This window comes from Zychaea mexicana, assembly GCF_025766255.1.
Source record: "Zychaea mexicana strain RSA 1403 chromosome Unknown BDB00scaffold_19, whole genome shotgun sequence".
In the NCBI taxonomy this organism is placed as follows: domain Eukaryota; kingdom Fungi; phylum Mucoromycota; class Mucoromycetes; order Mucorales; family Lichtheimiaceae; genus Zychaea; species Zychaea mexicana.
The window spans coordinates 223,834-248,926 of NW_026516682.1; the positions used below are offsets into that span (position 1 = coordinate 223,834).

Genomic DNA, 25,093 nt, shown 5'->3' on the forward strand with positions numbered 1-25,093 from the left:
TTGCTTTCAAACAAAGCTTGGTTTGTCACTCACCAGAAGGTGCAGGAAGAAGAGAAAGAGCTGCTGTACGAAGAAATCGTGAGTGCAGGATACTGTATGTATGCATGCATGAAGTAGTCGCTTGCCAAATCTCCGGTGATCGGAATAGTTGCTTAACTGTTTATCAAATAAACGTACACATACTGACTATTGTTAGTGAACGGCGTCGTGAGTATTCTATCGAAGCCGATCTAAAACAGCAAAAGCACGATAAGACTTTACATTGCATACAGACTTTTTTTAGTAGATTCTGGTGCAAAACAACAAACACATAACAAATAATAATAGACGATAAGGTAGAGAATAGTATGCATTTGTATGAAAGTGGTTGTATTTTTTAATGAAGAGCTAAAAATGAGTATGTCCAGCCACTATAAACCCTTTTTTGTAAAGTTATATATTCACGCAAAGTAATGAGAGAGAGAGAGAGAGAAAATGGATTAAAGATACAAGCCCCCAAACACGCAACTAGAAGAAATATCAAAAATATGAGTTGAGGTAAGGGGAATACACAAAAATAGAATATATAAACGACTCCATCTAGAAATCACGATAATTATTCTGCCGTGGAGGTGGAGGACTACCCGGTTGATGCTGCGGTCGCATCGGTCGTACTTGCGGGGCGTATGCTGCATGCATGGGTGGAGGTTGATGGTAGGGACCAGGCTGTTGCGGACGGAATTGTCCCGGAGGCGGAGGTCTTGGACTGTATTGCTGATGAGGTGGAGGCTGAGGATTGCGCAAAATGGAATGAGATTGTGGTGGCGGTGGCGATGACATGACCGGCCGCTGTTGTGGATGATTGTATGGCTCTTGCCGCATAGGCGGCGGTTGCGGATAATAGCCTCGACCGGCTGTTGGAGGCTGCTGCCGCTGTTGTTGTTGTTGTTGATGGGGAGGTGGTGACGGTTGATGCATTGGTTGCTTGGGCAACGGTGGAGGAGGCGTAGCTGTCTGCGGTCTAAAACTGGGATAGTATCCGGACCCCGATCTGACAGGTGCTTCTTTCGATGGATCAAAGTAATGCTGAGGATTAGCGTGGATGGAGGACATGTCGCTGCCTGTGTAATTCGACACAACGTCGTCATCGCTTCCTTGCACCAGTCGACGCTCTTCCTCGTTGCCTTCCATGATATCATGCGTCATATGCACCGGTCCCAACTCGCGCAACTTCTTTTCACGTCTTCGAACAGACCGTATCCGTCGTCGTTCGTAATCCTCCCATCGTCGCAACGGTACCTTGGATGGATCAAAGACACCATCCTTCTGTCCGTGATGTTCACCCTTGACTTCACCGGTCACTTTACGTGTCTCACCCCATGAAAAGTCGTCAAAATGCCAGAACGAGTAGACAGGCAGAACGAAATTCCAGATGGGAAGCGCAAACAAGTATATAATCATCCATCCCAAATACACCCACTTTTTGGTCGTGATTAGGATCAGCAAGGCTGGCGAAAACAGCACAATGATCAGCAGGATGAGCGGTACGGCGGTGGTGAAGCTGTCTATACTTGTCCTGGCAATCGATGCGATCAGAACGACAGTAAGGACGATGGCAACAGGAAGTGTCAATGTGCCGACCAAGTCCATCATGACGACAAATTGCATGGAGAAACAGAATGTGCCGCATAGGTTGCGCACAAGTACGAGTTCAAAGAGGTTGTGGATGGTTGAGTTGATCCAGCGGCGTCGTTGCGATAAGAGTACCTTGAATTCATCGGGCACAATTGTTTTACAGACCTGTCGATGTTGGTATCGTTAAGTAATTTGCTACTCAGAGACAAGGAGACATGAAATAGGGAGCCAGCAAAGAGAAGAGACAAATACGTACAGCGTGAGGGGTAAACATCATCTTTCGATAAGGAAAGTTACGCAGCATGAGTGTGGTCAAAAATCGATCTTCACCGAGCAGCAGCAGATTCTTTTGATGAAGGGTATCCACCGTGTTCTGAGAATATTCCTGAACGATTTCTGGTTTGGTGATGATAGGCACCCAGTCGCCATCGCCTTTGCGTGCCTTGAGTCGATACATACAGAAACATCCGGGCAGACATGTAACACCACCAAACACGGATTCAAAGCCTTTAGCAAGATGATGCGAGATGAAGTATTCGTAAACCTGGATTGCGCTGACCCATGAAGCACGCTTGTTGGCAATCTTGGTCTCTCCACACAGGCCCATGATCAAGTTGTCGTTTACCATGCAGTTGACCAGCAGCCGCAGAGACGATTTGTACACTTTGGTGTCTGCGTCTACCATGAGTACCAGCTCAAAGTAGTCTGGAGTGACGCCCATCAGGTAATGGATCTTGCGAAACAGCTCGTAGTCCAATGGCGTCATGCGATCGTTGTAAGTGACGCGACTGAAGAAGTTCATCAAGATCAGCTGCGAATCGCGCTTGCCTCGATTGCCGGCTTTGGATTTGCCTTCTTCGTCAGGATTGCCGCACTTGACAACCAATATCATTGGGACCTTGTGACCCTTGCAGACTTTAGAAAGACTTAGTTATTCGTACCGTCTCTCTTTTTGTTCCAGTTACTAAACAACTCACCGTAATGACCCGCATAGACCTTGGCTCGGTTAAATTGCTTTGCACCGTCTGCCACAGCAAGATAAGGCATTGGCTCAGGATTCCGCATTTCAGGATCGTCAAATGTCACCAGCGATAAGCAGACATCTGGCGTAGACATGTTTTCGCCACTACCCGTGATCATTCCGTCTGCAATGACGAACAGCAGCTTGCGCTTATCCGGATAGTCCGTTCCTGACAATGATTCGATAGTCGCGCGAATGCCCTCCAGACCTTCAGAGTAACAAGTGATCAACAGTGCCGTATAAAGATCATTTCCGACCAACCGCGTGAAATCCTTTGCGGCCGTTGTTCCTGAATCCACACGCTGCATGCCCGGCTTCCGTTTGATATCCGACATTTCCATGGTCTGATTTGGCAAGACATGCTGGGAGCGACTGACAGGTGGAGGTGTACGAGCGGCCTTCCACGACAAGCACCATGCAAAAATCAATGCCATAAAGAACCGAGCAAACACGATAGCCAGCACCACGCCCAATGCACAGAACAGCACTAACGATGCAGCAAAACAACCAGGCGTCGACTTGTCGATTTGTCCTGCCCGATACTTTTGCACAATACAGTTGACCGCGTGACGCAATTCGGCTCGTCGAAAAAAGTGCTTTGTACCGTCGCGACCGCCTTCGGCGAATGTTGAGTTGAGAATCTCGCGAATAACAAAATCGAGCAAATCGTTCGCGATCGGGCTTGGATTTGCTTTAATGTAAGGATCCATGTTTAGCACGTTGCCGTCAAGTACGAAATAATTGGTCAAGTTGGCAGTAGCGAGTTGGGTCCAGTCGTAACCGACAAAGCGCGTTGAGTTGACGAGTCCAAGACTATCGAAGGTTGACTGAGAAAGCTGGCCGAGGGGACAGCCGTCGTTTCCATTGTTGTCACTGCAGGGATCAAATGTTACAGCTGTAAACTGTTGGGCTGCACTGTTGCCAGTGTTTTGACATGTTGCAAGGTTGGAACCGTGTTGAAAATAGTTGGTAATGTCGGTTCCAGGGACGTCGGCAAGATCAAACAGGCTGACGTCGTGGGTGACTTGGTAGTCCGTGATATTAAATTGCCAGCCGGAGATACCGAGTAACGATGCTTAAATTGGCGCGATATCATAAAAGAAAAAAGAAAGATTTGGGGTGTGAGTTGCGCGTGGAAAAATCCTTGTGGGGGGGGGATGGAGTGTTTGTGTACCGCTATTCAAAGAGTCGTTGTAAGACGCGTAATTGGCTTGGTTGCTCGCTTGTTCTGGAGGGCACATTACTGAACTGAGACCGATGGTGATAAAGGCGACAAAGCCGCCCATACAGGCAATGATAAAGCACAATGCCATCTTTTCGCGCCAGGCCTGCTGCATGCCCCTATCGCTCTTTCCGAGGGCGGCCAACATGGGCGCAAAGGCCCAGAATGTGATGATGCGAGAGAACAGGACCCATGGATCAAACACGCTGCGACTGGCCGTGGGTTTACCCGTCAATAACGGTGGCGGTTCCTGATAACGGTCAGGTCGGATCAGAGTACGACCGCGCTGCATGTTTTGGCCCGCGTTGGCGATGCTGTTTGCACCGGGAGCCATGCGTCGAGTCGGTGCACGGCCAAGCACGGTGGGCCGTCGACCTACGGATGTCGCACCGGCATTGTAGCTGTCAGCTGCTGAAGTTGCAGTCGTATATGCGTATGCTGGTGCATCGTTGCCTGGAGCGCCACCACCGGCTGCCTGGCTGTATCGCACACCTGCAGGCATCTGGTCGTTCGTTCAGGTAGATTAGATGTGAGGGAAGGGAAAGGTTGTCAGCCGTAACGATAAGTGACTTGGTAGTAGTAGTAGCAGTAGTAGTAGTAGTAGTAGTAGTAGAAGAAAGTGTTGTAGTAGAATGGAAAAAGAAAGACGCAAAGAAGAAGAGATTGGAAAGAAAAGAGAAAGAGAGAAGAGCCCCTTCCTTCGGCTGGCCTCTTACGATGCTAGAAAAAGGAAATCGAAAAAATTAGATCGACGGAGAGGGAGGTTGGATCGAAACGAGTGGGTTTATCAAAGAGAGAAAGAGAGAGAGAATATACGAGGAAAAGGGGAAGCAGGGATTATATACGAGGGCAGAGGAAGCCAGCCAGGGGATGGTGAATATTGCAAGTAAGTAAATGAGGGGTTCGGTGTGCACATGCGCATACGGATACGGATACGGATACGGTACGGTACAGGAAGAGCTGTGCGTTATTGTTGGTGTTGGCCTTCTTTTTGTTGGCCTTGCTCAAGAGAATATAAATAATAAAAAATAGAAAACCCAACAAAAGCGTGACGAAGGCAGTCAGCAGTAAGGAGCGTGTTTGGCACAGCAGACGACGACAACGGAGGAACGAAAGAGAGAGAGAGAGAGAGGAAGAAGGGAGGGGAGGAAAGCAAGAAGAAGAATCAAGCAAAGTTATTTTTATCGTCATACAATATGGGTTTTTGTGCACCTTTTTGGCCCTGGTGCCACAGACTCTCATAGTAGCAGATCAAATCCAAGATTTGGGTGCTTCTTTTTCACACACACACACACACGTTGCTAATGCGAGCGCTTTATTCCACTTAAACTTTCAAGATAATCGTCGCGACTTGTTGAGCTCTTGAGCACTTGCTTCTTTTGGGTGAACAGGTCGTCGTACACCATCTCCGCCTCTTGAGTCTACAATACATTAAACCCCCAGACCCGCTGTCAGTCCAGTCTCTCTCTGTGTGTGTCCTAAGCAGACCTCGTTACTTTACCGTTTCATCATAGTACACTACGGGTTGCCAAGCCTCCTCTTCCGCATTTCGCACTGCCAGCGAGTAAGCGTTCCGTCTTGCTGGCCCGTCCCTCTCTGCATTCTTCATCGAGACCTATACATAGCCGATCATTAAGTGCACCCTGTCTTTTTATCTCTGAACGCCACTTTTTCTTTTTGTAATAGCACATTTCCATCCCTCTTTACACTCCTTGGACCTCAGTTGCCCCCACTCCCCCCCCCCACCTCTCTTACCTGTAGTGTCTGGGCTTTTCCGGCCTCTGCTGCCTTTTTCTTCGTCTCTTCTTCATCCTTTTCCGATTCCTGAATCCGCTTATTTGCTGCCTTGAACTTTTCATCAATCTTATCAATATACTTGAACGCCGGTCGCATCTGAATAGTGCCGCGTACAGGCGTCAAATGGAGCTCGCCTAGATGGTTCCAATAAGAGAGATCAGTCATGAGAAACGGCTTCATGCTAAAGTAGACAGCTTTTAAATCTATCCCCTCTCCCCCCCCCACCCACCCACCCCAAACAATACAGAAAAAAAAAAGATTTAATTAAAAAAAAGTAACACATACCATCACGCAATGCTCCTACAACATATTTGGTCTGCGCAGGCACTTCCGTAGAACTAAACGTCATGCGATCCAGCAACTCTTCCTCCTTTTTCATACTGCCTGACCGTCCATATAACTGCTCTTCTTCGTGTTCTTCCATACGTTTATCGTATGCCGTCTTGATCTTTTTGTCATTCATGCCCATGGCAAAATCTTCTCCACGTTCACTGCTATAATGGGGCGATCGTGTGTCGATTGGCAGATCCAACTCTACCATGTGCGCTCTGGGTTTAATGCGTGCTGCTACCGGTCCTGTGCGACTGGTAAAGGGTGCATTGCGCAACGGGTACTGGTACACGTAAAGGTATTTCGACAAATTGTTGCTTAAATAGACTGGGATCTCGGCCAGTACTTCGTCGTCGTTGTCTTCGTCTGCTTGTGTCGCACCAAAATCAGTGCCAGGTGCCGTGCTCAGATCGCTGTCGAATGCAACAGATGCTGCAACTGTGGAAGGCGAAGGTGCTGCCATTGCTTTATAGAAGGTATAATACGTATGTGAGATCACGAATCGTAAATGGCTGGAATGTTTTCTCAGTCGTCTTTGTGCGCTAATTTCTGCAGGATATTTTTTTTTATGATGACAGCCACAGCTGCGAATAGAAATTATTACTGTGTGTCTGATCCCGATTCCTTTGACATATGCTTTTCAGGGATGTTGACTTGCACTGATGATCAATTACAGCTATCCTCCCCCTCTCCATCCCCCACCCCCACCCCTGTCATCATACATCGAATTGTCACAGATATCTAGACTCGGTTATCTCGGCCTCTCATAGACCTTGTAATATCGTGCAGTCGTCAGCGAGCCAAAAGTATGTAGTAGCACATGTCGCTTAACATATATTAAGTAGATGATAGCATTTATTGTACTGTTCACACACACACACACACACACACACATACCATCATTTCCGTTGTTAGAAAAGCAAACTACATTGCTTACTATGAACATACTGCAGTAACTATTTGACACGTACTAATGATACCAAGGGAATAAAAACCTCAGACCAAGCACAAATCACCTAGCAAATCATAAGAAGATTTTAATCCTCTGGTTCCCGACTCGATGTATATCCTTTTTTTCTGCGAGGCTCATCAAGCAGACACGAGGAGAAAGAGCAGCAACACGCAGGGGATGAGACGGACAAGTCTTCTATTTTTCCTGCTGATACATATGCTTTTTATGAACATCGATGTCCTTCTTTTCTTCATCCTGTTATATTACACTATGTATTTTACAATGGCAACCTTTTCCTTAAAATATATAAAGGGCCGACCCCACACAATACGCATGAGCTGTGCTTTAAGATGTCAGCGGACTCAATCCAAGTTATACACGCATCTAAAAAGAGCACAGGTTTTCAATTTTTCTAAAAGTGCGTACAGACGCTACACGCTCTATATATTGCCAGCAAATACTATAGAGCACCTTCAGCTGGCATAGTTTGCTACATACTCGTTACACAAATTTGTTTCTTTTTGAGTTATGTATTATAAAAAGGTTGCGCAATATCTAGAGCGAGATAAACATATGGTTAAGGTTTACCAGGAGAAATAGAGTCGTTGACATTTCTGCTGCTGTATACATACATTGTTCCTGATTGTGATAACACAAGGTCACTCTTGATGCTTTAACTCTATCATGGAAGGTCTATAACAATTCCAAGCACAACTTTGCTGTTTTTACCCAGAATACTCGTTTGCAAATGATAACGAGCACCATCATCCTTATTACCTATGAATGTAAACTATTTTATATATTCCCAATTTTTGTTTCAGCTATATTCTTTTTCGATACATTAAATCAAACACTCGCGCGTAATCTGTTGCCTACAGTACTGTAGGGCTGATGTCACTGGACATGGCAACATGATTCTCCAAAGGATCATACATCCTCTTGAATACGGGGCATACGTAAGGCTGAAATGCCGCTATCGCGACGATTGGACATGCTGCTATGGAATGGGTTGGTCGACGCTGCTGATGCTGAGCGTGCTATGGTACCACCGCACACGCTTGCTAAAGAGTCGTCCCATAACATTCTTCATTCATTATTAACGTTGTTAACGCCAGAATCTGTTTGGAGGTGTAGAAGTTTCTGCTGACTGGATTCGTCAGTATTATTTTTGGAGGTAGAGCTATTGACACTGCTTGCATCCGTCGTTGTTGTGATTTCGAATGCATGAGCCACTCTTGCTATAGTTTCTGGCAGTGGCATGCGTCGGAGAATGTTGCGGGATCCGCTGTTCTTCCACCGTGGTGGGTTGCCGGCTGTTGTATGTAGCAACAGCCAGTCTCGCCAGCTCCAACAGCGCAGGCCATACCTGCAGCTGCTGATTATGGCAGTGGCGGTCATTGTAGCGATCACTCAGGCATGCCTGATTGAGAACCACCACGCAAATAATCCTGCTGGCTCTCCATACTGCATAAACGCGACAACGAGCGACCCACAGCTGTACCTGTCATGAGCGATACCAAAATACTGTGCTTTGAAGTCTATGGCTACTGTGAATGGCGTTGCGTATCACACGCCCACATCTTTGAGGTCGTCCTCTGCTGCCGTCTTCTGTTCGACTCTGTTCAACCTCGTGCGCTCGGGTACTGACTTGACGCGATCGTCGTTTTTGACGAGGGCACACACAAGAATAATCGCACTTGTAGCTGGGCCAGCAGTAACATCAGCAATCCGTTCACCTCATAAATTGGCTGCTGTTGTACAAATGCTTCTCAGCATCTTCACACTCGCCGGTTCCTTATTAGTTTTTGATTTCCAGGATATCCAATTCTACCGGATATTGATTAAAGGATCTTTTTACTGTATACTCAATAAATTGACGACCGCAGGCTGCATCCGTTGAGGTATCGTTAGGAATGACGAGCGCTCTATGCACGTAAACTGTACGATCCATACAAGCATAATGCTGCTGTGGTGCTTCAGCTTAACACACAGTTTGTCCAACGGTAAAATGAAAAAAAAATATCGCCGGTTCTTTGTTCCATTAAAGCGCACAGACCCGTCGCCGACAATTGTTGGATCAGAGCGGAGCACGGCAAGCGGAGCCGCATAGTGAAACAAACATATACGCACCATAAGAAAAAGACACTAGCATGACAGTCGTCAGACTACAACGATAATTATGATCAAGGCACTTCTTCACATTGCTGCAGTTCACTGGCTCCTTAGGGCAGTAGTGACAACAAAATTTCTAAGCTCCGTCATTTTGTTTATCGGCTCATAAAAAAAAAAGAATCGACTGCGCGTTTTGCCCTTTATTCTTTTCTTTAGTCTTCATATTCATCTTTGTACATTTGCAGTGTTTCTTTCATTATCACTTTTTACCTTTCTTTTTTTTTTCATCCCGCTCGAGTGTCCCTGTGGGTGTGCATAGTTGAAGGGAGCTAGTCGTGTACGACTGGCTCTTGCTCATCTTTTGTACATTTGCAGTGTTTCTTTCATTATCACTTTTTACCTTTCTTTTTTTTTATCCCGCTCGAGTGTCCCTGTGGGTGTGCATAGTTGAAGGGAGCTAGTCGTGTACGACTGGCTCTTGCTCATCTTTTGTACATTTGCAGTGTTTCTTTCATTATCACTTTTTACCTTTCTTTTTTTTTATCCCGCTCGAGTGTCCCTGTGGGTGTGCATAGTTGAAGGGAGCTAGTCGTGTACGATTGGCTCTTGCTCATCTTTTGTACATTTGCAGTGTTTCTTTCATTATCACTTTTTACCTTTCTTTTTTTTTCATCCCGCTCGAGTGTCCCTGTGGGTGTGCATAGTTGAAGGGAGCTAGTCGTGCACGACTGGCTCTTGCTCATCTTTTGTACATTTGCAAAGTTCTTTGTTCATCTTGGTTTTTTATCTTCCTCAAAAACTAAAGCGAGAGTGTGTGCAAAGAGGTACGTATATGTTCGCCGCTGACAGACCTTTGTGCTATTTCTTTTATTTGTAGGAACTGTGGAGGAGTAGGTTCTGTCGGGAACTGAGGCTTGTGGACAAGAAAGGGAGAGGTGTAGGTTCCGACGGGAACTGAGGCTTGCGGAAAACAAGGGAGGGCAACCTCCCTTGTGGGTACGTATATGTTCGCCGCTGACAGACCTTTGTGCTATCATATTTCTTTTATTTGTAGGAACTGTGGAGGAGTAGGTTCTGTCGGGAACTGAGGCTTGTGGACAAGAAAGGGAGAGGTGTAGGTTCTGCCGGGAACTGAGGCTTGCGGGGAACAAGGGAGGGCAACCTCCCTTGAGGAACGAAGGATTCGTAAAAGTCGGTCGACTTGTCAGGCAACATCAAATAAACTTGGTTTCTTATTGTACTTTCTTAAATAATGTAATTGTAACTATTGGGCAGATCGAGTGACGATTGTAATAAACGCGATCTTTATTTTTACATCTTCCTACTGCCATTGCGCTTGGTACTTGTTGGTGCTTTCTCTGGAGCAGTTATGTAGTTGCAAATGAGCCTTTTTGTGCTTGAGTCGTCGAGAAAACCGTAGGCTGTGCATTCGCATGTGTGCTCTCAAAAACAATACAGCTGGTTTACCTTCACGACTATACCAACAATGATTGCAAATTGCTGGTGGCAAAATAAAAAAGCCGTATCGCAAAGCAAACAGACCATCCCCATATTCACATATACACGAACCAGATCGCCAACCCAAACTAAATGATGTTTGCCTTGATTTCTTTGCAGTATACAAGGCCCAGTACATAAGCTCATTAGGGAAGTTACATAATCCAACTTGTTGGGTCTTGCCACCAATCTCTCATGCTACTGTCTCTCAACATTACTGCTACTGATACACGTATACTAGTAATACTCATAGATAGATTGAATATGGAATGTATCATCACTGCTTAAGATTATAACAAGTTATCCCGTCAAGTTATTGATGTTTCTTATCTACAATAGCTTTCAACGGCGCCAAACTTGCCAAGTTTTTAGAAGCGCATTGTTTTGTGCTGCTAATGATGAGTCAATATAATATTGTGCTTAACTTTCATCTATTACATTTTGAAGCAAAAGCTATTCCTTTTATCTTTCCATGATCGCTGACGGTACTGCTTTATCAACTACATCGATAATAGCATCGGGCAAGCCAGTATTCCAAAAGACATCCCGAAAAGTGGTGACTTCCGTGCATTTTGTTTGTTAGCGTCGAAGTCTCGAGTACATATATGCATTACATGGAGCTATACTACTGAGATTCTTTGTGCAATCTAGCGAAGCCACTTTAAAATTTTTTGATTTGCTCGACGCCAGTTGTATATATGATGCTAGCGACAGTATCAGGAAAACACCGATCGGATCTATAGGTTTACTTCCATCCGAGGATGACAGTATTGTAGGCACACTCAGTCAATACATAATCAGTTCACTCACAGTAATGGAATGGACTGGTTACTTCTTGTTGATGATGCTGTTACTGCATTGTTAGCCAGGTCTCATTAATATCATTATTAGTTCTCTGGAGGTGGCAACAGGAGTTATGCCGCAAGGAAACAACCATCATGTCTTCCAAGACAAACCACAATTGTTCAACTAGTCTACTACTAGCCAAGCATTCACGATTCGTGTATCATCCAGTAGCTTGTTTACGCTAGTTTTAAATGCAAATCTCAGCTTTTCGTACTTTGTTTTTCTTTTCTTTCTCTCTTTGAACATAATTTATAGTGCGTGAGAAAACAGAGGGATAGAAAAAGAGATGGGATGGAAACAATGCAGGTTGTGCTTTAATGATACATCTATTTATGATGAGGGCAGGTACTAATAAAAGAATAACAAGAGTGTCAGTTTTATGAGCCATAATCTCTTATTTGCTCTAGTCTTTGTTCTTACCTTGTAAGGGTTCAAGATGCCGTTGGGATCCAAGATGTTCTTCATGGATTTCATCAGTTTAATCATGACTGGAGACTTGGAATAGCCCAAGAACTCATTCTTGGCAACGCCTAAACCGTGTTCGGCACTGATCGAGCCTTGATGATTGGCTATAAAGCAGTAGTGAGATGTATGATGAATAACCAATGATAATAAACCGATGATGCCGTTATAATCTCCTTAGGTCTACACCCTCCACTTCTTTATCCATGCCTATAGTTGCACAGCTAGATACTTACAAACCCATTCAAACAGATAAGGTTCAATGAGACTCGATGTCTTCTTGTCAAGTCGCTGGGCAGCAATGTTCAAGTGAAGGTTTCCATCACCAACGTGACCGTAAGCGACCACATCAGTTACTGGTGAATCTTCTTGACCAAACACACCACCGTCTCTCAAGTGCTGGCGCATGTCCTCAACACACTCGTAGATCTTGGGAACAGGCATTGAGATATCGTATTTGTACACGGCAGGTTCCTTGCCCAAAGCTTCAGTAAAACCTTCTCGCAAGCTCCACAAGTTGCGGATCTGCGTTTCGTCCTGAGCAACAACACCATCCTGAGCCACACCATCTTCCATCATGTTTTCCAAATAGGTCGTCAATTTCTATTTATATATAAGGCCATCTTTTCTTAGCAAAAGTACAACATTTTAAATTCAATTAAAAACAGCACGAGTAGTTTAGAGACCCATACCTCATCATCGTGATCCTTGTTTGATCCACTGGTTTCAATTAAGACATAGAAGGGATATTCGCTCTCCATGACTTCTTTGGGAGTGGCATGCTTCTTGAACATTTGAAGAGCATTTCTATCCCAGAATTCGAAAGCTAATTATATGAAAAACCACATGTATACATTAGAGCCGCTCGTACTTTATAATTCTGCAAGTGCTACTTGTTTTCGAATCTTACCAGACAAGATTTCGGAGAGTTCGATACGAGACTTCTTGAACGCCTTCTGGACATCTTCAAACGAGTTCAAACCAAGGAGCGCGACATTGACAGCCTACATGTGAAATCACATTTCGCTTGTGAGAACAAAAATACTTTCTGATGATCCATCTTTTTTAGTTCCTGATTTCCCGGGCTTCCTTTCCTTTTTACCTTGGAACGGTGCGGGGTCAAAATAGACACGCCGGTAATAACACCGATGGTGCCTTCCGAGCCGATGAAGAGTTGCTTCAAATCATAGCCTAATATGTTGGGATAGAGAATACATTAGCTGTTGCAAACAAGAAGACATGTGCAGAAACCATCGAAAGCGTTTCCTTTTTACTTTGCTCACATACCAGTGTTGTCTTTGCGCAAGGTCGACATGTTGTCGAGAATGGTGCCATCGGGCAATACCTAAGCAGCAGAAAGATCATGGAAAAGCCATTACTAATGTTGGTCACACGAAAAATTTTAAGAAAAGACTTACAACTTCGAGACCGAGAACGGTACCGTGAAGCGAACCATATCGGAGCAAACGAAGGCCACCAGCATTTGTAGCAATGTTACCGCCAATATGACAGCTAATCAAATGGTAACAATCCGTTGTTCATACATGTTAGAGCTATTGTTTTCAAAAAAGTCATCGAATGCAGTTTGCATAAAGTAGGACAAACACGGAGCGGGGGGAAAATGTTGATCCATCCGTATTTCCTTCGTCTCTTCACGCCTCACCTAAGACAAAAAAGACACACACGACAAAAAATAAAGGTACAAAAATAGATACTTGCCTTCCTTTAGCGCCCAAATCCAAAGGCATCATGTAGCCCTTCTCGGCAAGCCAGTTGTCAAGCACTTCCAACACACAGCCTGCATCTGCTGTCAAAATGCCTAGATGCGGGTGTAGAACAAGAGATGTCAATATCTGTAAACAGGGTCCTCGTACTATTTCTCTCTTTCTCCCATTCATTACCTGAGACGCTATCGAAGCCTCTAATTCGGTTCATGCCCTGCAAGTTGAGCACAACCTCATCAAACACAGGCACTGAACCACCTACCAAGCCAGTGTTGCCACCTTGAGGAACAACAGCAATCCTAAATTGAACGACGGATGGAGCGTGTTTGAATCCATATTCTCTCTCTCACCCTCACTCTTTCTCTCTCCGTGCCAACAACCCATTCATAAACTCCTTAATTACTTTTGGTCATTGCAGTATTTAAGGATATCCGATACTTGTTGTGTAGTCTTGGGCTTCAAGACCAACTGCGATTTGCCACGGAACTTGTTCATCCAATCTGTGTTAAACGCGAATAGATCATCCTCGTTACCGTAGATAAGACCGTTCTCGCCAACAATTGATTTAAAATAGGTAACGTCGTCTTCTGTCAACTAAAAATCAGAAAACAACTCTTTAAATATGAGCGGTTCCGCGTGCGCGCGTTCACCAGTGGTGCCTTTTTTTGGAGTGGTCCTGAATCCCATTCCCTCCCTCCTTCTGTGTAATATTTTTGAGGCTCAATTACCGTCTTAAAGTCCTCATTGCGAATATAGCCGGGAAACTTATCGACGGTATACGCAACGACCTTTTGTTTGTCGGTGGCGTAAAGTCGTGCAGCGTTAAAAGGGGGCTGGCCAAGACGAGTTGCTCTTAAAGAAGGGGCAGCGACAGCAGCATTCTTGGTGGCAAACGCGGTTGTCAATCGAGTAGCTCGAGAAACCATGCGACGCATGGCAGTAGACCCAATGGTTTGCATGGTGTATGTTTTGTGAAAAAAGGAAAGGGAAAAAGAAGCAAGCGCAAAAAAAAGGGTTGAAAATAAAATAAAAAAGAAGGTTTGGCTGTGTGTGCGAACAAAGGGGTTGGTCAATTCGGTTCAACCTGAAAGATCCGACCATCGAAATTTTGCTCCGTCACATCTCAGACCTTCGGTAACAGAAGAGTGAGAAAGAGATCGCAAATTCAGTAAATAAGTTGGGGCTTAAGCATTCTGCTAGCATTAGCTTGATGTATCTTGGATAGCACATACTAGCATCGTCTAGATCAATCGAAAAGCACATGGTACGAACTGATTCGCGCCAACATGATCTGATAGTTCAAACTTTGATGCATCTTTTTATTGCATAGCAGCAACTGAGGAACATACAGGTACGGCTGCTCACCTTTATTTCACGCTATAATTATTGTTACTTTCCCAAGTATAGTATCTGTTATATACGCAGCTGTTAGCAATGCCGAACATCCAAGTTGCGTCTCATAGTTGTGGATTTCTTATTAAGGCAAAGGTTCCCGCCTGTTCACATAATTAGGGCAGGATGCGACTGTTTTTGATTAATCAGCAGGATGATGCTTTACTTTCCCTGGTTGGAGCTAAGACAAAAGGACGGTATATAGTGTAAAGTATTTAAAAAAGCATTTAGTAAGAGATTGAAGCATATTTGGGACAGCCAGAATGCAGAATTCCTTATTACAATACATGTGCTAATAGCAACTTATTAGTGCGATCACATATAAAAGAATGTGTCGCTACTGGAGGGAGATTAACAGTCAAATTGACAAGTACCGTCTAACGGACAAGGTACAGTACCTCTTCTATTCAACAAGGTTGAAGATTATGTTTTATTCGGCGCCTATGGGCATGTGCTTCTGTGCAATTATAATTACTTGCAGCAACGCTGCTAACCGCTCAACCAATATTATGTTTGATTTTTTTTTCCCTAATACCAAAGCACACAAGTTGAGCTGTTACTCGCATCGCCCGCTACTCATGCTCAGCAATTTGTATGTATTCCTGTAAACACTACATAGTCAGTCCCACAGGTGGCGAAGATTGGATTTTTTTGTGCTGCAGTAACATGAACAACCATCAGCAATGATAGTGGAGATAAATGTGGAAAAAATGGTTCCTGCTCATTAAAAACGCCAGAAAAAGTAGATTTGCAGCTGTGAAATTTTAAAACAAAGCATGGACCGCGAAATTCTCTCCCTGCTATGCTTATCAAATAAAGAAGAAAAAAAAACCTTCAATGACAGCGGTAATATGAAAGGTACGGTAGTGAAAGGTTTGGTGGTTGCAACACACCAAGCGCCATTAAATTTTACGACAATGTTAAAAAAAGTATGTACAACGCGACGAGCATGATGACTTCATTGACGTCTGTGGAAATGACAGCGCTACTTTAGTACTTGTTGTGACACTGATGTGCTTTCAAGTTTTGCCTTGGATAATGTACATATCATATAAAGCCAACATATACTAGACGTGATATACTATCCATAACTACGCTGACTACGTGCAGTGGCATACATCTAGCAGTAATACGCAATCATGTTTAATTTCAAGGTGTACTATTACATAACATACAAACTTAAATCAGTATACTGCTCATGAACCTCAAATTACCTTGTCGTAGTATTCAAGAAACTTTCAAGATTCTGCTATCCTTGTATTGTACTTGAAGTATGAGAGTATGACTTGTCATAACTGTCCAACTACTTTATGCAGCAGTTCCAACTGACATTCACTCTAAGCGATAACGGACAATAGCCTGGGTCACTATTTTCTTTATTTGTACCACATGTCATCATCGGATAAAGGGCTTTCGCCCCATTTCTTTTATCACAATCTTTCCAAAACGCACCGCTTCATGCAAACGCTTCACACATAGCACAGACAAGACATCAACTTGCTACTTATACAACAGAGCACGCAATATCACGTCATGCAGATTAGCGTGTAAGCAACTTGATAAAGTATAATGTACCAACCAAAGCTGCTTATCGCGAAAACTACTCCGGGAAATGTAAGAGTAAGGATATGACTTTGATTAGTAATATAGCATTGCTTTGTCATCATAGTCATGTTGCGCTTTTGTTATGGGGTTTTTTCTTATCTCCAATTGGATACACCATAGATTCCTTATATGTACACCCGAAAGACACAGTTGCTTTGTATATAGCCTTTCAAACACCTTAAACCCTATAAGGTTATACAAACGCCCAAAGGGTATATGAAACTTGTTTCTATACTGCTATCTTTTATCTTTTGCAAAGTTTGTCCGTATATAAAAAGCAAAACTTTTTGACGACAAAGAAATTTTATTTGCTTTCAATGCTTATCTAAAGCCACTCAATATTGCTCTATTATTAAAATCACTGCGAAACACACTACGTACCTGACTCACAAACACAAAGCAACAATACAGTACTACACATTAATTAATGATTCTTTCTATGCTCGTTACCCCGTTACTACTGCTGGTAACGTGGTACTACTGCATACCAATTACTCTAGCAGCAGCTATTTCAAACGACAATCATAACGACTTTGATGAGTCGTCGTCGTCATTGTCCCCTCCTGGAACTTTACACGTCTTGGATGATACGTTGGAAGCTGGTTCATTGACCAATATCTATCTCGACTATGGTGCCTACAAGCTCATCGAACCGGAAGGACAGAAAATGACATTATCATTTGGCGTGTGCGATATCACCTCTGAGAAATTCCACCGTCGCTTTATCATTGGTACCACAGAGGTCTCGCCTAGTTATCGACCCTCCAAATTCACCTGGGCCATTCCCACCATCTCCTCGCCGCTATCTCAAGCTCAACAAGAACAAGAAGGATGCATCCATGCCACAATAACAAAAAGGCTACACCGCCAACAAGAAGATGATGGTTTAAAAACCAAAGTGACACTGGTTGCATCAAGTAGACCGTATCGTATCAGACCTAAACGATTGGTGAAACGTGGATTTTCAGAGCAAGAATTTTTTGACGCGTTCAAATACTTTAAAGAACATGCTGCAAAAGTACACAATGACGACACAACTCATTTCATCGCGGCTGATGGAAAGAATAAGAGTGAGTTAGCATGAAGGGATAGAACAAGAAAGATAGCAGTTGTGGTAATGGTGAATATAAGTCTAATGATTTTTTTTTGGGGTTGCAGAAATCGGAATTATTGGCGCCGGTATTTCCGGGCTTTTCAGCGGCTACTTGCTCGATCAAGCAGGTTTCCATGATTATGAGATTCTCGAAGCAAGTGATCGCATGGGAGGGTAAGATGTTCTGGGAAAAAACGCTTCTGATAATGAACGTGAGCTCTAGAGAGGAATACATAGCGTTATTATATGTGCATACACAACTCAAGCTGTGTTTTTATAATTATAAAAATCCGGGTAGACGAATCCAAACAGTATACTTTAATCAAGAGCACACTGCATACCAAGAAATGGGATCTATGCGAGTTCCTGTCCAGTGGACCTATAACGGCACAACATTACCGATCACGGATCACGATATTCTATTTCAAGCTGTGGAGGAACTCAATAACCAAAATGCTGATAACCCCGATTTGAAGGTCGACTTTATACCTTGGATCCAAACAATGTCAAAGTATGTTGCTGTGCTTTCATGAGTCGGTCAGAAAAACAACAACAATGTCCCTATACTATACATTGATACGGTTTCCTAACATTTCTATGTATCTCTTAGCAACTTGGTTTATCGCAACGGTATCCGCATGCCCGATGGAAATATACCAACCGTTAATGATGCAGTTACAAACCCATTGTTTTGGTCTGGAGATCCAGTGGATTTGGCTGAGCAAGTTAGCAATGCAACACAAGAGTTACTTGAGGATCACTGGAAGGTATCCATGAGTCAAAATCTTCACGCGGCCCACAAGGTAATAAAAAAGCTATATGTAAATTCTCTTAGTAGAAGGCTAACATTCAATTATCTATCAACAGGAAGCATTGGAAGAAGGCTATGACGATTGGTCCCTTTGGGGGTGGTTGCACAATAAAATGGGAGTGACACTCAATGCAACGGATTATGCGCTTGGAAGTTTCGGTAACGTGGATATCTGGAATTATATGTACCACACATTCTTGGGTTCTGCCACCGAGTGGCGCACTGTACAAGGTGGCATGAGCCGTATAACAAATGCATTTGTTCCGTTTGTTGGCCACAAAGTGACATACAATGTCAAGGTGACGAAAATTGATTATGAAGAAGATGATGACAACAACAGGATGCTCTCTGTACAATGGAAGGATACGCCGACATTAGATGCAGTATATCATAAAAAACTGTATGACAAGGTGATCATGTCTGTTCCATTTTCTATAGCAAGAATGATGCATCTTCCAAAAGGTTTGTGCAATATGTACTAGTACATATTTTTTTCTATTGCAACATGCTACCATTTCCCTATAGTGAAAATGTAATACTGTAAACCATTCGTAGAGCTACCATATACACTACGCCGAGCTATTGACAATCTCGGTTATGGCCAAGCTTGCAAAGTCGCTTTGGAGGTATACATATATCTGCAACAACACTGGGTTATCTTTTGCATGAGATCTACAGTTATGTACTGTTCCAACCACCGAATCCTTTTAAATTTGTCAAATTAGTTCAAATCGCGGTTCTGGGAAAAGTATGAAAAGCCCATTTTGGGCGGATGCGATATCACCGACCTCAAATCCGAGATGGTCTGCTATCCCAGTAATAACCTGGGCAGTGGTGGACCGGGTGTCATGTTGGCAAGTTATTCTACCGATCAGGGTGGTCTTCGCTTTGCATCCATGACCGAGCAGCAACACATTACACGAGTACTGGAAGATATCATGGAGTTGCACGGAGAAGAGATTGTCAAGGAGCAATATACTGGAAACTATCATCGTAAATGCTGGATTCTCGACGAGTTTCAGTCAGGAGCATGGGCACAACCGACCCCGGGCCAAGCCAAACTGTTCTTGCCGGCTTATTTTCAACATGCCAATGGCATTGTTGTTATTGGTGAGCAAACAGATATCAAACATGCATGGATCAGTGGCGCTCTGGAGTCGGCCATTCGAGGTGTCACCATGATTTTGATAGAAAGTGGCCATGTGGATGAAGCAAAGAAGCTTGTTAAAAAGTGGAACGCAGGATGGATGGACATATAAAAGACATCTACTCATTTTTTTCTTGAACGCATACATAATAAATAATCCCCTATGTATGATATCATAACATCGATTAATCGTTCTCGGGACACAATTCAACAAAAATTTGGAAGAGGGTCATGGCCCTGAGAAATGCTTAGAAAGTCAAGGCGCGTGAACATTCAACTTTCACTCCGCAGCCCTTTCTCTCACTACTTTTTTTCCAACACCTTCCACCATGTCTGAACCTTCGGATGCTGATAAAGTGCGTGTAGCATTCGACCGATCCGCCCTTGATAAGCCTTTGCTTACTTTTAGTGGTTTTTATTAGATTCGTTTGAAACGTCTTGCAAAGTTACAACAACAGGCTGAAGAGCAGCAGAGACAACAGCAGGAACAACAGGCGGCGACAGCTGAGCAGAAGCAGAGTGCCTCGTCAGCAACAGTTCCGAAATCGCCTCTGCAGCAGCAGCAGCAGCAGCAACAGCCGAGTCCACAAGTCAAAAAGCAACCTAATGTAGAGGTATTGCATTGAGAAGGAAGAAAAAAAGGAGGGATTAAAATATATCGGATTCGTCCAAATTTTATTCCAGTGGGTACGCGTCCAGTATATTCAACGATCGTGTATATACATTACGTATACAGATTACACGACCCATTACTTTGACATCTCCCGCAAAGTCGTCACCACAACCAACAGGATCACCCGTACCACAACAACAACAAGAACAGCAATCCAAAGTTGCACCAGCGAAAAGCTTTGAAGATTGGCAAAATGAAGTGCTGTCTCGTATCCTTCAAGTGACCTTGAGCGTAAGCTTCCAAAACCGTATTGAGGGGGTGGGGGAAGAGACAGACAGAGGACGTCAAAAAAAAATTTGGCTTACGAAAAAAAAAAAAAACATTCACAAAACAGCTGGACACGGTTTACAAACAAGGACGATGCGTGTATCTGCATGGATTAGTCACGGAACTAGAGGATGAGAACGGTAACTTGTTTATTCTCGCATTGACGATACAGTCTTGTCAAGTAATGTCGTTGTTGCTAAATAACAGAGAGGAATGATTATAAATAGCACCACAGCCATATCGGTTGAGTCAAGCATTATTAGATCGGATTTTGGTGGCACGGTTGTCAATCGATCCAAACGAATCCAATGATGAATACCCGGAGGATGTGCGAAACGATCTCAAGGTTTTACATTTTGATTATCTGTTGGCTTGCTGGAAACGGGCGCACGATATCAAGCGAAATACATTGACTCGAAGCAGAGTATGTGTGCCCCACTCTTTTGATATTCACTTGATCAAGAAGACGTGGATGGAAGTTGATGGAAAAGGGATGCGGGAGGGGGGGGGGAAGAGATCAGGACAAGCAAACTTATTGTTCATCGAAATAGAACTTGGAACAAGCAGTGCTGGATAAACGGCTTGGTGTATTGGATGCTGTCAAAGGATTGTTGATATCGTATTCGGGTCTGCTTATCCAGATGCCAGACATGTTCCCTCAATTAGAAAAGTATGAGAAAAAAATGATGGAAATGTAACAAATGTACTGATTCGAGGAATCGCTCCTTTTTTCTTTTCTTTCTTTTTAAGCGGCTCATCATTGGGACCTGAACAACTCGTCCCACGTCTGTTGGCCGAGCCGGATAGCGCACAGGCCTTACCGGCCGAGTACATTAATGAATTGGTTATACGTTTTACGGATGATGGACTTGATATGGTACGGTCCATTTTCTCCCCTAGTCTTAATTCTTGATGTTGCCATTTTCGTTGCTAATTGAAACTTTCTTTGTATATCTAGATTCTGGGAGCAGCCGTCTCTATTATATCGCAGCAACTTTGTAATCTAGATATCCTGGGTGATTATAAGCGCCATTTGCAGGTATTAACAGAGGAACAATAACCAAAGCAAAAAAGAAACACTAAAGATAAGTACATCTAATGCCATAGACACTGACGTTCCTCTGCGAAAACAAAACGATCGCTGCCATGGTAAGTGAAAAAAAAGGAACAATGAAAGGAAAAAAGCAGGTTTGTGCTAACAGCAACTTGTCAATATACCATTCAAGCTGCCAACATTACCTGAATTCGATCCAGCCGATGCAACCGCTAAAAACATTGAAGAAGTCTCGCTACTAGGGCCTTTCCTTCGGCTTACGGCTTATCCTGACAGTGCGGTAAGGACATAAGCAAAGAACATCCGGGTTCTTTTGTATATATATATATATATGATTCTAATTCCGAGAGGGAAATCTCATCATTCTTGCGTCGTGCGATATAGCCCAAGGTGGCCGAGAACTTTTTCCAGAATGCCGAAGAAAGATATTCAGCGGACTTGGAATCTTGCATGAACGGTTTACGAGGCACAGTGCACAACATCCAGGTAAAAAGGAAAGTCCGCCATGATTATTCCAGTGTAATTAAATTTTAAAGTGGTATGGATGATAGAGGACCCTATTTGGTATTATCAACAGCATTGTTCGGTCAGGTCCAGCTGCCCGTGAAGCTGTGCTTGCCTATTTTGCTCACATACTGCGGTTGAACGAAAAGCGTGCTCAGATGCAGGTTGATCCGCAGACGGTAGCAAGTGAAGGCTTCATGCACAATATTGCAGCAGTATTGCTAGATTTATGCGATCCTTTTATGGATGTAAAGGCGTCAAAGGTATTATTGCACACTGGCGTAGCATATCTGAGGGGAAAACTCGTCTTTATAGTAAAATGTGACGTTTCATTCATGTGTTTCATGCCCATATGTAGATTGATAAAATTGATCCAACGTATTTCCGCACAAGTCACCGTCTTGACATTAAGGAGGATACCAAGATTAGTGGAACAAAGGAACAATCGGATGAATATTATGGCGATTCGCGACCCCAAAAGGGTATGTATACTTTTTTTTGAACTGCACCACCAAAAAGTAACCAATTGACGCAATTCCTGTTTGGTAGAACACAATTTCATTACCGAGATTTTCTTCCTTACCATATGCTTCATGCATTATGGTCCCATCCGATCCTGTGTCAACTACAACGAGTTCAAGCGAGAATATTCTGAACTGAAGCGACAGACCGAGCGCATGGAACAGGAGATGGCTCGTATGGGTAGTTCGGCTGTAAGTAGTAGTTGTTTTGAAAAGAGCCTTAGCTATGTAACTCATGTTATTTCTTTGGGGGCCACTCTGTCTAAATAGATGGCTATGCAGGACTTTCTTATGAAGCGTATGAAAGCACGTTTGGACATCATGGCGATGCACAAGAGGGCCTATGAGTCTATGCTGATGGATACTGAGTTTCTCTCACAAGCAATGCGCTTCCTCAACCTGGTCATGTCTTGGCTCATTCGTCTTGTCGATTCTCGAGAACAACATCCGTGGAAGACTGTGACGCTCCCATTGGCTCAAGAGATTCCTGAAGTGTTTGCCATGTTACCAGAATGGATCATTGAAGATATTGTTGAATTCTTTATCTTCCTCGGAAAGTATGTAGCAAATCATGGCAAAAAGAAAAAAGAAAGAAAGAGTACGTGTAATACTAAGCAATCCATCTGTCCTTCTACTACTTTTAAAATTATATTAGATTCTGTTACCAAACTCCAACTTTCCGTAGTAACTCACAAGAAGAGGTTGTTGCCTTTATCATCACCTTTTTGCGCAATTCAAAATACATCAAGAATCCATACTTGAAAGCGAAGCTTGTTGAGGTATGTATTCTAACTTTCTGTGTGCATCCGTGTAGCGTCACATACGGATTCCTCTTTTGGGAAAAAATCTTTGTTAACTTGAGATGATTAGATTCTCTTCTTTTTCACTTATCCTCTCGGTAAAGGCATACCCGGCGAACTGGAACCTATGCTCAACTCCCACCCACTTTCACTGGATCATTTAGTACCATCATTGATGAACTTTTATGTTGGTAAGTGTCGTTCCCATTACGATTGAAACAAGGGACAGTATCGCCACAGAGACTAACGAGGTGCTTGTTTCTATCGTCAAAACAGAGGTGGAACAGACGGGTACTAGTTCCCAGTTTTATGACAAGTTCAACATTCGTTACAACATTAGTCATATCATGAAGACCATATGGAACCACCCGGCCCATCGCAGCAAGTTGCGCGAGGAAAGCAAGTACGTATATAACTTTGTCATGTGTGCATTACAAACACCCAGATACACTGTATAACACTACAGGATAGAAATCACGAACTCTTCACGCGCTTTGTCAACATGCTGATGAGTGACGTTACATATCTATTGGACGAGAGCTTAAGCAAGTTATCAGAAATCCATCAAATACAGACCGAAATGGATGATACTACAGCATGGGAAGCCCAGCCTCCAGTGAGTGCTCTTGAGGACAAATGAACAAGAATAAAGTCACCAAACTCTTCTTTTTTTCTTCCTTGGTAAATCCAATAGCAACAACGACAAGAGCGCGAAGGCACGCTGCGTACATTGGAGCGTCAAGCACAATCTTATGTGGCATTAGGTAATGAGACGGTTCATATGCTCCAGTACCTCACCAAAGAAGTCGTCGAACCGTTCATGGTATCAGAAGTGGTGGATCGATTGGCTGCTATGCTTGATTACAACCTTGCACAACTTGTTGGACCCAAGTGCCAAGAGCTAAAGGTTAGTGTTTTTTTAAGGAATATCGCTCCCCACCCCCCATGGCCACCAGAGAATCATGTACTTACTTTCTTGCTCTTCTAACTCCAGGTTAAGAACCGTGAAAAGTATCATTTCCAACCCCGTGTCTTGCTTTCGGAAATCATCGATATCTACTTACATTTGAGCTGTCCTGCTTTTGTGGAAGCTGTCGCACGTGACGGGCGATCCTACAAAAAGGAATACTTTTCCAAAGCCGCATCGATTCTGCTCAAGCAACGTCTGAAGCATGCAGACGATGTAGCTTCATTGGAAGCATTTGTCAACAAGGTCGAAGAGGCTATCCAATGTGGCGTTGAAGAGGAGGAAGAATTGGGCGATGTTCCGGACGAATTCTTGGGTAAACTATCAGGGGGGGCTTGTATATTTGCCAAGGGGAACAGAAAATACGTGTTGGTGTTGGTGGGTGGGGAGAGTTTTTTTTTAACTTGTTCCATTTTCTTGCGTCTAGATCCTATTCTTTCCAGCGTGATGGAAGATCCCGTGCTATTGCCTACCTCAGGCACCATCATTGATCGCAGCACGATCCGTGCACACTTGCTGAGTGATACTCGTGATCCTTTCAGCCGTGCTCCACTCTCGATGGATATGATCCAGCCAGGTATGATAAAAAGACACCCCCGCAAGGAGCTTACTAATACTGTGTTCATCTTTACGTAAAAATAGCGCCCGAGGTGAAAGAACGTATTGACGCATGGAAAGCACA

At 43.6% G+C, this 25,093-nt stretch overlaps 6 protein-coding genes across 6 annotated transcripts; 3 read left to right on the forward strand and 3 right to left on the reverse strand.

The window, feature by feature from the left end:
- Nucleotides 1–579: 579 nt before the first annotated feature.
- BDB00DRAFT_786172 (chitin synthase-domain-containing protein) lies at nucleotides 580–4,359 on the reverse strand (the record flags this gene model as incomplete). The annotated part of the gene is made up of 4 exons (XM_053120585.1): nucleotides 580–1,779; nucleotides 1,871–2,529; nucleotides 2,556–3,710; nucleotides 3,810–4,359. The coding sequence occupies 4 exons, from the start codon at nucleotides 4,357–4,359 to the stop codon at nucleotides 580–582; spliced, it is 3,564 nt and encodes a 1,187-aa protein (XP_052981911.1).
- A 597-nt stretch (nucleotides 4,360–4,956) lies between these two features.
- On the reverse strand, nucleotides 4,957–6,804 carry BDB00DRAFT_812805 (DNA-directed RNA polymerase III subunit Rpc5). Its single transcript, XM_053122721.1, has 4 exons — nucleotides 5,940–6,804; nucleotides 5,613–5,788; nucleotides 5,359–5,472; nucleotides 4,957–5,278 (listed from the first exon to the last, which is right to left on the reverse strand). Exons 1-4 carry the CDS (start codon nucleotides 6,445–6,447, stop codon nucleotides 5,159–5,161), a joined length of 918 nt encoding a protein of 305 aa, XP_052981912.1. The 5' UTR covers nucleotides 6,448–6,804; the 3' UTR covers nucleotides 4,957–5,158.
- Nucleotides 6,805–11,721: 4,917 nt separating this feature from the next.
- BDB00DRAFT_882339 (uncharacterized protein) lies at nucleotides 11,722–14,536 on the reverse strand (the record flags this gene model as incomplete). The annotated part of the gene is made up of 12 exons (XM_053128145.1): nucleotides 11,722–11,739; nucleotides 11,812–11,960; nucleotides 12,090–12,456; nucleotides 12,546–12,679; nucleotides 12,764–12,857; nucleotides 12,956–13,044; nucleotides 13,141–13,198; nucleotides 13,272–13,365; nucleotides 13,573–13,672; nucleotides 13,755–13,876; nucleotides 13,981–14,171; nucleotides 14,306–14,536. The coding sequence occupies 12 exons, from the start codon at nucleotides 14,534–14,536 to the stop codon at nucleotides 11,722–11,724; spliced, it is 1,647 nt and encodes a 548-aa protein (XP_052981913.1).
- Nucleotides 14,537–16,899: 2,363 nt separating this feature from the next.
- BDB00DRAFT_812840 (flavin-containing amine oxidoreductase-domain containing protein) lies at nucleotides 16,900–19,799 on the forward strand. The gene is made up of 7 exons (XM_053122722.1): nucleotides 16,900–17,644; nucleotides 17,733–17,841; nucleotides 17,966–18,178; nucleotides 18,278–18,470; nucleotides 18,535–18,940; nucleotides 19,034–19,104; nucleotides 19,204–19,799. Exons 1-7 carry the CDS (start codon nucleotides 17,002–17,004, stop codon nucleotides 19,735–19,737), a joined length of 2,169 nt encoding a protein of 722 aa, XP_052981914.1. The 5' UTR covers nucleotides 16,900–17,001; the 3' UTR covers nucleotides 19,738–19,799.
- A 10-nt stretch (nucleotides 19,800–19,809) lies between these two features.
- On the forward strand, nucleotides 19,810–21,575 carry BDB00DRAFT_208774 (uncharacterized protein). Its single transcript, XM_053116467.1, has 6 exons — nucleotides 19,810–19,981; nucleotides 20,048–20,239; nucleotides 20,362–20,529; nucleotides 20,633–20,705; nucleotides 20,793–20,989; nucleotides 21,117–21,575. Exons 1-6 carry the CDS (start codon nucleotides 19,955–19,957, stop codon nucleotides 21,261–21,263), a joined length of 804 nt encoding a protein of 267 aa, XP_052981915.1. The 5' UTR covers nucleotides 19,810–19,954; the 3' UTR covers nucleotides 21,264–21,575.
- Nucleotides 21,207–25,047, forward strand: BDB00DRAFT_759756 (ubiquitin elongating factor core-domain-containing protein; the record flags this gene model as incomplete). The annotated part of the gene is made up of 17 exons (XM_053119156.1): nucleotides 21,207–21,235; nucleotides 21,316–21,442; nucleotides 21,524–21,604; nucleotides 21,673–21,714; nucleotides 21,792–21,899; nucleotides 22,004–22,105; nucleotides 22,171–22,386; nucleotides 22,482–22,605; nucleotides 22,673–22,872; nucleotides 22,927–23,201; nucleotides 23,300–23,423; nucleotides 23,515–23,635; nucleotides 23,721–23,847; nucleotides 23,916–24,060; nucleotides 24,139–24,351; nucleotides 24,439–24,727; nucleotides 24,839–25,047. 17 exons carry the CDS (start codon nucleotides 21,207–21,209, stop codon nucleotides 25,045–25,047), a joined length of 2,532 nt encoding a protein of 843 aa, XP_052981916.1.
- Between the last annotated feature and the right edge of the window lie 46 nt (nucleotides 25,048–25,093).